At 36.3% G+C, this 13,479-nt stretch overlaps 2 protein-coding genes across 6 annotated transcripts; both read left to right on the top strand.

Annotated features, from left to right (window-relative positions):
• Positions 1-3,937: 3,937 nt before the first annotated feature.
• LOC18610670 (protein DETOXIFICATION 45, chloroplastic-like) lies at positions 3,938-10,209 on the top strand. Of its 5 annotated transcripts, none has more exons than XR_001929182.2 (16): positions 3,938-4,811; positions 5,381-5,703; positions 5,914-6,059; positions 6,169-6,204; positions 6,475-6,615; positions 6,722-6,855; positions 6,993-7,128; positions 7,355-7,451; positions 7,545-7,645; positions 8,069-8,232; positions 8,615-8,686; positions 8,821-8,937; positions 9,041-9,136; positions 9,216-9,337; positions 9,452-9,639; positions 9,727-10,209. XR_001929182.2 is itself a non-coding variant. In XM_018126619.2 (16 exons), exons 2-15 carry the CDS (start codon positions 5,435-5,437, stop codon positions 9,633-9,635), a joined length of 1,680 nt encoding a protein of 559 aa, XP_017982108.2. In that variant the 5' UTR covers positions 3,938-4,811; positions 5,381-5,434; the 3' UTR covers positions 9,636-9,639; positions 9,727-10,209. The 5 variants fall into 5 exon arrangements, 2 of the variants coding, with proteins under 2 accessions (XP_017982108.2, XP_007046545.3); XR_001929183.2 differs by having other exon boundaries at positions 9,216-9,402; positions 9,587-9,639; XM_018126619.2 differs by having other exon boundaries at positions 9,587-9,639.
• Positions 10,210-10,424: 215 nt separating this feature from the next.
• Positions 10,425-13,011, top strand: LOC18610668 (protein STRICTOSIDINE SYNTHASE-LIKE 5-like). The gene is made up of 4 exons (XM_018126632.2): positions 10,425-11,182; positions 11,780-12,087; positions 12,168-12,300; positions 12,469-13,011. Exons 1-4 carry the CDS (start codon positions 10,742-10,744, stop codon positions 12,745-12,747), a joined length of 1,161 nt encoding a protein of 386 aa, XP_017982121.2. The 5' UTR covers positions 10,425-10,741; the 3' UTR covers positions 12,748-13,011.
• The last annotated feature ends 468 nt before the right edge of the window (positions 13,012-13,479 follow it).

Raw genomic sequence — 13,479 nt, 5'->3', positions numbered from 1 at the left:
GTAGGCTTGTAGCTAGGGAAGAACAAGGGCGTGGAGCTTGGGGAGACACCCACGCACCCGGCAGACCCTGGCTGTGGCTGGGCTGTTGGAGAGAAAAGGCTGATCAACGGATGAAGGACCCAAGCTTGGCGTGGTAGGCCCGCAGCTAGCTGTAGACACCATATTTTTTGTGTTAAAAAAATTAATAATAATAATACTTAACTAATAAAAAATTTTAAAAAAAAAGTACTAGTTGGGCGTGGACTTTTTTTTTTTTTAGTTTAAAGTTCCAACGAATTTTCAACGGAATTTTCCGTTGGAAATCCGTTGGAAATATTAAACAGTAATATGTGTGTGTTGTACAAGTCAAATTTCCAACGAAAAATTCCGTTGGAAAATTTTCAGTATAAATCCATTAAAAATTCGTCGGAACAAGCATTTAAAAATTTTAATTAAACTCCGTTGGAAATCCGTTGCAAATTCATTGGAAATTTTCCAACGAAAATTTCCAATAGAATATTTTCCGTTGGAAATACAATGAATTTTTGTAGTAGAGCAAAAAAGGGAAAACATCCCTGGGCATTTTATGTTTTGCCCAAAGCAATCAACAACAAAAGCCTTTATGCACATTTTCAGTAGATTTACACCATTATACAGGAAATGCACAAGACCTATAACCAACACATCAAGTGCTTGATCATAGGAATCAAAGCATCTTCTATACACACAAAAGATACTACACAAAGACAGACCCCAAACATCCAACCTTCATTCATCTGCCTAAGCTCATCATTATGTAAATCATCTTGATCCCCAAGAACCCGTCATAAGAGACACAAAACAAAATCATCTTCGCCCATGGATGTGGCAAAAAACATAAACATCTCTTCTATTCAGCATCTGAAAGCAATCACATGGGGACCAACACTTTACACGCAGGTGAATCACATACCAGAGTTAATCTAGCACAGTCATAAGATCTTGAGCACATTAAACCTTTACTTTGGCAAGCCTATCAGCCAGCTAATTATTCTCTCTAAAAGTGTGCTTGACCTCCCAACGTATAACATCTCACTTCAATATCTCAATATGCAATAGCCATTTCTTTAGTCTCCATGGTCCTTCCGATGGCTGATGAACCCACTTGATCGCATTCCTTGAGTTACTCTCAATGAGCAAAAAATGGGTGGACACCCATTTTGAAACAATAAATAAAATAAAAGCCTCCCTTATTGCTCTTGTTTCAACCAGATTTGCATCTCTCACCCCAATTGACTTCGAGAATAAGATCTTTACGTGCCCTTTGTCATCTCTTAGGGCTCCCTTTATCGCCGCCTCACCTGGATAGCCTTGGACTACTTCATCAACATTGAGTTTCATCGTCCCCCCACTGGTTTGATCCAACCTTCCACCTCTCTATTCTTCCTGCTCTACCTCGTATCTGCACCCAGTGAGGGATTTCGGTATGTATCAAGGACCACCCCATAGTATTTTGGCCATTTAGCATTTGCCCAAACAAATATATAAGATCACTCGTACTAACGTTTTATTTTATTTAAATAGGTCGTAAATTGTATCCATTTTTTCACATATCAATAAAAAACAATTATGATATAATGATATTATTAAAATATACATCTTCAACTGTATTTATCATGAAACTTGTCTAACTTGTTTTCCAATTTTAATTATAGTATATATATGTTAGTATTACTATTTATTATGAGTAACATTTGTTTTTGAAATATTATGAGCAAGATCTTTTCCTCAATGAGCATACCCCACTAAACAAATTGTGTAGATTCATTAATTATTTTGAGGTTGATTCACTGAATGTATACTTTAATATAAATATCTTCTTCCTTGATATTATAATAAAAACAATTTTCCATATATGAGTCAACTATATTAATAGGATTAGTTGGTAGAACAATAGGTCAGGTAAAGACAATATTGATTGCAAATGAAGTGATTGAGCTAAATACTAAAAAGAAACCTCTTAATTTAGTTGATTTTTGTTAACTTTGTTCTAATTTGTTACATATGAATCATAAAAAAAAAAAAAATTGTTAGTATAAATTAACATATGGAAAACTATATCTTAGGCAAGCAGAGGTCAATGAAATTACATGTAGGGTCCAAGTATGGACTAGGATGCTAACTTGGGCAAGGGCAAATAGCAACATCACGTTTCTCTTGACTCGATCCCTTCCAAAGCCTTCCTTTTTTTGAAGGGGGTGGACTTTAGCTCGAAACAACTATGCTACACTTGGTGTGGTTATGAGTTGGAGACATCTTCAACAGTGAGGGAAGTCATGGTCTTCACCTTGTACTTTATCATCCTTTTTACAATCTTGGGCTGATTGTGCTTTGTGTTTTGGCAAACGACACACACAAGCGGTGGATGATAGTTTGTGGTGCCATGTTTTGGTTTTTGTGGTTGACTCGTAATGAGTCGGTTTTTAACAGCATAGTATGGGATGGGTTTGAAATATTTTTTCTTATTAAAATGAATTATATGCTTTGGGTGCGCACATATGAAGGCATTGATGCAGTTGATGATATCGGCTGATGGTCAGAACCCCGAAATACATCTATTAGACGATCCCTCATTCACTCACAACTAGGGGTCTCTTGGATACCCTTATCTAAAGGTGAGTTTAAATTCAATGTAGCTGGCTCAGCAAGGGGTAAACCGAGCCCCAGCAAGATGTGGTGGAATCCTACACAACTTTGATGATGTGGTGGGTGTTTTCTTTGGCCCACTTAGCATCCAAGACTCTAACTTTGCAAAGCTTATGGCCATTCTTCATGCACTGCGTCTTTTCTCCGGCACCTGTTTTGCAAGTTCTAAGTTAATTATTGAGTCTAACTCCAAGAATTCTTTATCGTAGGTGAACAACATTGATACAAGGCCTTGGGACAAGTGGTATATATTTAATGAAATCAATGCACTTGTCCTTTCACTAGGCATGGTATCTTTTTTCCATACATTACGAGAAAGTAATTATTTTGCAGATTCCCTAATAAAGTTTGGAGTTGACAGAAATACGATGTTCTCAACATAGTGGTAACTTTTGATGCTTTAATCAAGGGCGACTCAATAAGTTCAAAGACCTAAAACAAAATATTCAATGAGGCATTCTTTTATTGAAATTAAAAAATTATTAAATTTTTATTCTTCTAACTTTTTGAGATGTGAAATTTTTATATTTTTTAAATGGCTAATAAAAAATCAACAATAAGAATTTTTAATTTAAATAAATCAACTATAACATAAAATAAAAGTAATATAATAATATAATATAAATTCTAAATTAAAGTAAAAAAATCTGTAAATATTATAACAATAGTATCTAATTGTTGAATGCTTATTGCAAACCATAAATGAGACTCACGATTTTATGAAGATAATAATATAACAGACTTCTTGTGCATGCTTTGGAGAAAAATTGAAGTTAAAAAAAGAATGAAGAAAGAGCAAATGAGAAAAGAAGAATTCAAAAGTAGATATTATACATTGAGTAAAAATAATTAGTTTTATATATAGAAAAAAAATAGTTATTAGAAATCATTAAATATGTTAATTGAAAATAAGAGAAATAAGTGAGAAAAAAATAATTGTTAAAGATTATTAAATACATATAACCGTTAGTTGATTAAAAATAATATAACATTTTATAAATTAAAAAGTGATAGAAAATTAAAATTTATTAAATATATAATTAAAAAAATAAAAAAATAATTTTATTAATTATTTTTTATATATTTTTAATATAATAAATTATATTATAAAATTATATATATTTTCAAAATGGAGGCCTAAAGCCTTCACTTGCTTGGTGGCTTCACCCAAGGGCCGGCCCTGGCTTTAGTTGGGCTGAGCTGCTGCCTTTTGTCTTATGTTAATATTTTGATTTATTTATGACTTTTGCATTGTGTTACGGTACTAAGCACCAATGGAGGAATCTTTTGTTTAATGGCACTGACGACCACTAGGCTTGCACCTTGATTACATATCCTTATCTTGATATGGGATGATCTTTACACTGTAGTTTCAGTGATTTTAATACAAATTTCTTTTGACTGAGAAAAAAAAGAAGATAGCACGTCACCTATGAAAACAGAGAAGAAAACAACAAATCATCAATCTCTGTAGGACCCTGTATGGAGAAAGTATGGAGATTTCAAGGGCGATAAGTTAAAGGCAAAACAATCTGAAAGGATGCCAGCCTTCGTATGAGTTTCTGAAACTGTGGGTCTTTCCATTGAGAGCAGGGCTCCAGTCTTCCTCAGGCTTCAGGTTGTTGGATTCTATTCGTTAATTTCCTGAAAGCATCTCTCTTGCCAGGGCTTTAAATTTCTTGCATAATTAACATTATGTTCTTATTCATCCTCACAATTTACATAAATAAAATTAAGTTCATTTCAATCGGCTGCATGGATTATGACCTGGTCCAAAGCACCAGCATTGCGACAAAGTGGTAATTCGAGTTGGAATATTCGTCACAGAAATCTTTGGAAGTTTCCATGTCTTTTTTTTTTCTTTGGACAAATGGGTGGTTAGACAGAGGCGGTGAAACTCAGCATCCATGTGATCCCGTGTACTTCGTTGACACTGAATAACATCACATGAGATGTTTGTGTTCAAATTTTAGATATTAGAAAGACAGATCAATCAAGTCGAACAAAGCTAATTATTGCCGTCAGAATCTCCACCAGCCGTTGCATGTCGTGCAGCAGACTGCAGATTCTTTGCTCCTCTTAGTGAGCCTACTAAGCTATAGCTACCCAATTCTGTTTCTGCCTTTCATCTCCTCAGGCACCCTCAGGTAAGCATTGCGTCCTGCTGCCTTGTTGAATTCTCAGCAAATTGTCTCTTTGTTTGCTTAGAAAACGGAGGATAGCAAAGTGGGAAAAACAAACAGAAAACGATGCTTTCTTGTTGCATTATTTCCAGTGCCTTGGGTCTTGTCAAATATGCCTAATCTAAATTTTTACTCAAGCCAGAAATTGGAACTCTTCTTGTTACTGGGTTTTTGTCATCAAATTATGATATATCTGCTTGCCAGGAAACAGGATGGAGTACATATCTGCTATATAGCTTTCAAGTTTTAATGAAATTTCTGCTAAATTAAGTTACAATTTTTTATAGCTGATTCAGTTGAGCTATTTTTTAGCATTTTGCAAACCGTTGCAATTACAATTAATCCTTTGGCTAGTGTTATCTCCTCTCTTTAGAGAGTTTTATCTGCAATGAAAGCAAGTGTTGACAAATTTGAAATGCATTGGTCATAATGATGCTACTAAGAAACCAACTTTACCTTGGATGAAGCAGAATGTTATCTGAATTATGGTGGGAATCTTGAATTACTGTTTGTCATTATAATCAATATCACAGATTGCTTGGGATCTTACACCGAAATTCATTCTAAAAGAGTCATTCACCATCAACATGACAATTAGTCAGTTCAAGGGTAGACTCCCCTGTAGAATTACTGAAAGAAACTTTGGAAGAGGGGAAAGTAAAAATGCTATGAAAGCACGCTGGAGTTGTTCTTTTCTGCTAACATATAGGAGGAGGAGACTGAGCTTCAACAATGCTATCAAGTGTTGTGGCTCAACAGGTGATCAGCATACTTCAGATCATATTAGCTTGAGTTCCTCTAGTATTCGCAAGAGATCAGATTCCAATGATGCAAGTGTGGTAACTGATGGAATCCTGTAAGATAAACTACTCTTCTTGTCAATTCACCTTCCTTTTCTTCCATTGTACACTTTCCATTTGTATAATATATCAAGAAGATAAGTTTGGTAGGGCAACTTATTTGTAGGTGATTCAACTTAATTAATGCAACTATTTCAATTTTGGTTCTGTTTCTTAAAGGACAAAATTTTGCATTTCATTTATTGAAAATCTGATTCATGTCTCAGAGACTCAACCAGGACACCCTTGACCAGTCAATCAAGCCTTCAAAGTGTCCAAACCGAACTTATAATGCTTGCATTACCAGCCATTGTAGGACAAGCTATTGAGCCTTTAGCGCAACTAATGGAAACAGCTTTCATTGGAAGATTGGGTATGATATATCCTTAACTTTTGTTTCTTTTTCATCCTCCAAAATTTTACCATGCCTTATTATGGTTTGCTGAAATTTGTTGTGGTGTATCTCACTCACATTTATGCAGAGCTTCTGGAGGATCTGCATCCTTATCTGTTTAACTGTTAGTATGATCCTGCTATTCTTTGCTTACGTTGTTGACTGTAAACACCGGTTTTGAGTTCAGAACAGCTTATTTACTGTGAGAAAATGAGCTTTTTTTAGGTGATGCTTGCTGTCCGGTCAACAAGAATTTAGGATACTTTATTCCCTTTGTTTATTTCCCGTTTCCTTCTGTCAATGTTTATTTCCTTGTAATACAAATTTAATATTGCATATACTGTCTTCTTGTTCTAACATTCCATAAAGTCTTATGATTCTGATTAATGCAAAGGTGCTTACCAGTTAGCATCAGCGGCTGTTTCCATAACAATATTCAACATCATCTCAAAGGTTTTCAATATTCCTCTTCTTAGTGTTGCAACATCATTTGTGGCTGAAGACATCTCAAAAACCAGGAAGGAATTTGCTTCAGGTGAAACTATACTGATATTGAGAAAAAAAAGCATGTTCCTATCAAACTCAATCAAAACATACTGATCATTTTGCATGTAATCATCCTTTTGGCCATGAACTTTCAGATGAATCAGCCGAAAGACAGTTTCTTCCCTCTGTGTCTACGGCTTTACTTTTGGCGTTAGCCATAGGTATTTTTGAGGCTTCAGCTATGTACATGGGATCTGCAGTGTTCGTTAATATAATGGGCCTATCATCAGTAAGCTATACTAATTAGTTATGGCATACCTAATAGATTGGACAGGCTTCATTAGTAATCTTAAATTTTATTTTACTTCATTTTCTATGTGCATCATTTTCCATTTAAGAAAGCATTCAAACCCAATTTCTGGACAGGCTTCACCCATGTACATTCCGGCACAAAAATTCTTGTCAGTTAGGGCAATTGGAGCACCTGCAGTTGTGGTTTCTCTGGCAATTCAGGGCATCTTCCGTGGTTTTAAGGATACCAAAACTCCAGTTTTATGTCTAGGCAAGCTTTCAATCTACCTTCTGCAAATGTCTTGGAGATAAGAATATTATTCAGGTTTCTTATCACTACGACAGCATGTTCATGTCATCATTAGGAAATACTAAAACAACAAATAATTAGAAAGAGGTGGCTATTCCATCTTCACTAGTCTATACTTCAGTTACTAACCAACCCTGATCCACTCAAAAGAAGAAAATAATTATGCATCTTGATGATTAATTTGCAGGACTTGGAAATTTGTCAGCTATTTTCTTATTTCCCATACTCATGTATTCTTATGGGCTTGGTGTAACTGGTGCTGCCATTTCTACTGTTTTGTCTCAGTATGTCTTTTTCTTCCCTGTTTGCATTTTCCCTTCTATGGCTTCGATGCTTCCCACATGAACAAATAATCACAATCTTCTTCAAATTTTCAGATATATTGTTGCTATTTTGATGATTTGGCATCTTAATAAGAGGACTGTTTTATTGCTTCCTGGCATCAAGAATTTGCAATTTGGTGGTTACCTAAAATCTGGTGAGTGTTTCTCCTATCTAGTCTAGAGAACACTTTAATGTTGATTCCCATGATCAACAATCTGCTGGATCGTGTTTTACAATTCCTGCCATGTTCCAGTCAATTTTAATCTGTCATACACAGATACAAGCTTTAAAAACCACTTTCCACAATGAGCTCACATCCGTGGATTTTTTAATAAACGCAGGAAGTTGGGTACATAAAACAGCTATATAAACCAAGCCCTGCTACTGTTTACTTTTTATATTTTTTTTTCCTGTTAAAATCTAAAATCAAACAGCTACCCATCATGTTTTCTCTGGGTGTGGATACTTTCTGACATTGGCAAGATGAATGTCAAAGCTCAACAAACAAAAGACGCTTTGCCACTTTTGAACAATTTTTTTGTGTTACTATGTTTTAATATGAATACTCTACTTTTAGGTGGTTTTCTTCTGGGAAGAACTCTTGTTTCTGTCATGACTATAACTTTAAGCACATCAATGGCTGCTCGTCTAGGACCATTAGCCTTGGCAGCCCATCAAATATGTTTGCAAGTGTGGTTATCTGTTTCTTTGCTTTTTGATGCACAAGCCGCTTCCGGTCAGGTGATAAAAAATTTGAAATCTTGCTACCTTTCTTTCTCTATTTAATTTGTTATTACTATTATGATTATCATTATGCATGGCCAAGCACCTATAACATTCATATCTGCAGAAAATAACGTTTTCTGAATTATGCAATGTTATTTTTCTGGTAATATCATTGGTGTTTTATGCACAGCATTTTTCAAGGAATGGATCAATGTTCTAACAAATTATATGGTTTGCCTGACATTAGGATTTATGTTATTTGGGGATTAAACCAGGAGTCTTCTTAGTTTTATCATTTGACTTTTCTTTCCTAGTAGTTTTTGTTTATATCTTCTTCTGTTGTGATGCAAGTACATAATCTAACACTATGTGGTTTACTTTGATTCTTCTTTCATAGGCTCTTATTGCAAGTTCTTTAGCTAAAGGGGACTATGCCAGAGTGAAAGAGATTACTTATTGTACCTTGAAGGTGACAAACATTTAATGATCTTACAATATCTTTAATTAGTTAATGATCATTCAGACTTAAAAGTAATTTCTGTTTTCCCGTTGTCTCTGTGGGCTTGATTTTGTCTCCTTAATCTGTCACATATGTTCCTTCAGACAGGACTGTTTACTGGTATTTCCCTAGCAGTCATACTTGGAGCTTCTTTCGGGTCGCTAGCCACATTGTTCACCAGGGACAAAGAAGTTCTCAGAATTATTAGATCTGTGCTGTTGGTATTTCTCTAGAATTGCTTAGGTTGCTTTTGCTCTTATACATTCCTGCTTCTGTTGGGCCCATCATGCTTGTCTTACTGGCATCCATCTGAATTTTCTGCAGTTGGTCAGTTCTAGTCTACCTATAACTGCTCTGGCTTATACTTTTGATGGCCTGCATTACGGTATATCAGACTTCTCATACGCTGCCTTCTCTATGGTAAGCTGACTTCTATGATCTCTTACATTTTTTTGGCATTTTCTTTGGCCACTCATATGATCTATAACAAAATGTGCAGATGGTAGTCGGTGCAGTTTCTTCTGCATTTTTGCTCTTTGCTTCTTCTGTCATGGGTCTTTCAGGGGTTTGGACAGGTTTGGCTCTTTTCATGGGCTTGCGCACAGGAGCTGGATTGCTCAGGTAAATTTTGACTGGAACTGAGTTGATGTTTGAAAAAGACATGCAAATTTATCCAGGTAATACAGGTAAGTATAACTTTTATAAGAATCTGATCAAATTGTTGTGAATCACCAGGGATGAAAAATGATACTGACTTTGTTGCAAAAACTCCAAAAGAATAACGTTGCTTCTGAGATGAACACGTTGATGGACTCTCTGCATGCATGCCAATCTTTTGATAAACACCACTTGCATTTTGTTCTTTTCCAGGATATCATCAAAGAATGGTCCATGGTTTTTCTTGCAGGAAAGACATTAAAAAGGTAAATGTAAATGGATGTATCATATCAATTTCTGAGTCAAGTACTTTTCCCGAATTTCAAATATGTGCAAAACTTTTGTTTTGTCAGGGATGTCGGCTTGAAGTGTCAAAAACTTGACATTGAAGAAACTGCAGATGCTCCCTCTAAGAGATGTATTTCAAGCTGGAAAACTACTTTGATTGTGGAGAACTGAAGCTGAGAACCTCCTCGTTGATTCCATCTGCTGAAGGAAATTACAGCAAATGAATGTTACTATCTAAAAAAAAAGAGAAAAGAAGGCTTCTGTTACATATTGTGAGTTGGGCCACGGCGTGCCATGGATTTAAGGATTAGAGTTTTTGATTGCTAGAATAAGATCAGAAACATGATACAAAATTATGAAAAAGACATCCAAGTGGGTAGCTAGGGAGTTTATCCGAACCCGCTTGAACTGGACATGACGCAAAACTCCTCCCACAGAACTCTAGGCTCGAGGAGATTCTGAAGTCGGCTTTCTTTTTTTTTTTAATTCTATTTGTCAGGATAAAAATATAATAAATATTTTTCAATTATAGTTTGATGTTAACAATCCATTTCTATGTACTTTACAATCTTTTCCAAAAATGGACTAGAATTTACTACGGATAATTCCCCCAATCCACATGCGATTCCTTCAAAACTTCAGCCTACATCTTTCTTGGCCTAGTCGATTGAAAAACAAATTAACGTGTTGTTGCGGAAAATGACCCTGTGCAGAAGCGGTATATTGATAAAAGTAAAACCCTCTCATCTAGAAATCTTTCTAAGGAAGGACAAAAAACATCGACGTCTGCAACTTGATTAGCTAGTTACTGATGCGTGGGAAGAAAAATACTGATCCTAATCTCGACAGCCAACCAGCAACAATTCCAGATTGCCAACGCCATCGACAATCCCTATCCAAACCCACACTGCTCAGCACGAAAAAAGTATCTGCAACTTTCTCGAGTGTTTTGTCTTCTTTATTTGGAGTTTGTTCCTGTCGGGGTCCTGAGCAACCGGCCCCTGACGAAAGCTTCGAAAAGATCAGAGTTAACAAACCCATATTTTGCTTAGTCATAGTAACACTTTTCATACAATATTAATGCCTGATACAAATTACTCTGCTTCCTTAGCCGAAGTCCCCGAGGGTCCAAAGCGGTCATGGCCCTTGGCTCTTTTCTTAACCGCAATGCTTGCTGTAGTTGCAGCTATAGTTGTCTACCACCTTGACTCGTTCGACGTGGCTACTATGCCCCTCCACGAGCTGAGTCCGCCCCCCGAGCCGGCCTTGCTGCGTAATGGTCGGTTGCTGCAAGGGGCGGAGTTATTGGGGGTGGGGAAGTTTCAGGGACCGGAAGATATTGCCTATGACTCCAGGTCGGAGATCATCTACACGGGCTCTGGAGATGGATGGATCAAGCGAGTCTGGCTGAACGAGTCCGCCAGTGACACGGTGGTCAAGAACTGGGTCAGGACCGGTGGCAGACCCCTTGGAATCGCTCTGGGACGCAACAATGAAGTCATCGTCGCCGATGCTTATAAGGTTTGACAGTCATAGACGATGGAAATCAAATTTCAAAAGCAGAAACAATTTCCATATTTCCATGTTGTTTTGAAGATCTACTTACAAGTTGCAATTACTTTTCTTTCTGCATAAACAATCAAGCACTCTTCAAGATGAATTTTAATAGTAACTGGTACTGTGTATATTGTTTTACAGAAATTTTTAATGTTTAAAGTTATCTTTTTAATGCATAGGATTAATAAACGAATCTCGCAATATCATCATATATGCATCACATGTTCATTGGAATTTGATGTGACTTATCTTTCTATTAATAAACTCTTTCAATTAATCTTAAAAAAAAAATGAACTCTTTCAATTTGCTTAGCTGTAACCATTTAAATAATTTGTCGTATTATATTGACCATAAAACGGGGATTTATCTTGTCCACATTTAGGGAATTGACACAGATTGAATACTACTAGTAATAAATTTCAGAACAATTATTGTTCGTTGGAAAGATAAAAAAAAGGTTAGCAAGAGTCACAAACATGAATTAATTCTGGTATACCAATGCTCCTCCTCCCGTTTATTGGAGTTGTGAGTTCAAATTATTCTTGGAGTTATACATACAGGGGCTGTTGAATATAAGTAAAGATGGTGCGATGGAACTGCTAGCGGATGAAGCCGAGGAACTGAAGTTCAAGATTACGGATGGTGTAGATGTAGCAGAGGATGGCATGATCTATTTCACAGACGCTTCCCACAAGTATAGCCTGCACGAATTCGCCCGGGACATTTTGGAGGGCAGGCCCTATGGTCGACTTCTAAGCTTTGATCCTGCTTCCAGACGAACCAAAGTGCTGCTCAGGGACCTCTACTTTCCTAATGGAATTGCGGTGTCATCTGATCAAGATTCTGTAGTCTTCTGTGAAACCTCGATGTATGGCTATCGCTCTAAGTATTTATCCCCAAAAAATTGTTCTCAGCATTCAAACCTTAATGATTCAGCTCTTTTTGCAGGAGGAGGTGCAGAAAGTATTACATCCAGGGCAAGAAAAAGGGACGTGTGGAAAAATTTATTGATAATTTACCGGGGATGCCTGATAACGTTAGATATGATGGAGAAGGCCATTACTGGATTGCATTGGTCACGGTAACGCTGCTTTTTTCTCTATGGTCATCTCATTTCATCACCCTTTTTTTTTCTTTATTAGCAAAAGTTTAAGATTACTCTATGTTTAAATTACCAACCTGAATCATAGCACATGGTTTAGAATGAAATAATTGCACCCTGATTGGCTCGCTCGTGCATTGGTGTCAGGAAAATACAATTCTCTGGGATTTAGCATTCAGATATCCTTTGGTCCGGAAGGCAGCGTTAATCATGGAGAGGTTGGTTGGGCGAGTTAGTACGGGGAAAAATGGTGGGGCGTTGGCCGTTGATTTGGAAGGAAAACCAGTTGCTCATTATCAAGATGTTGAATTAAACATGGTTTCAACTGGGATTAAGATAAAAAATCATCTCTACTGTGGTTCCTTCGTCAGACCCTACATCATCCGCCTCGATCTGGACCAACACCCGGCGCAAGCCAAGTCCTGACCATGAAGCAACAAGGGTCGTTCTAATTGTACTTTTCCTGCAGCAAAATGCAACTAGATACAGTGTAAGGGCCCCGAGGGGTGTTCTCTTTTTCTGTCTCAAGTCTCTTTCACTAGGGCTGAGTCTCTGTTCTGTATAATAAATGCATCACGTGACTGCAATAATCCAAAACCTGCAACGTGAGTGAAAGAATCAGGGTTCAGAGAGGAATTGTATGGAAACTTTCCAAGAATATCAAGTTGCAATTGTTAAACTTTTTTATTATGTCAGCTTCTATTAATCGATAATTTTATTTTTACAAAATAAATTGATAATTTAATCTTATTATAAGATAAATTATGAAAGTTTAATTAATATTAAAGTGATCAATTAATGATAGATTTTGCACGTATAATTGAATTAGTGTGATTTGGTAGTTGTGTAGGTTTTGACCTAGCATACTTTTACTGAGGAGATTTATATTAGGGTTTTGATTATTATATATATATATGGTTAGATCCTTCTCTCCTTCTAACCTAACGGTATATGCACATTGAGAATCATCACATCAATAAAATTTTTATCTTTTTGCTACGAGCAATGACTATCTCTGTAAATCAAATAGGTATGTAATAAATAATTCATTCTTTTGATGTTTTAATATTCACAAATAGATCTAGGGATTGGACTTACAGCAATGACATTTGTAGCTCCAGAAACAGTGGTTGAAGGCCCTGGCTTTTGACTGTCATC

This window comes from Theobroma cacao, chromosome 1, assembly GCF_053813885.1.
Source record: "Theobroma cacao isolate CCN51 chromosome 1, ASM5381388v1, whole genome shotgun sequence".
In the NCBI taxonomy this organism is placed as follows: Eukaryota; Viridiplantae; Streptophyta; class Magnoliopsida; order Malvales; family Malvaceae; genus Theobroma; species Theobroma cacao.
This window is presented reverse-complemented; position numbering and strand designations above follow the sequence as displayed.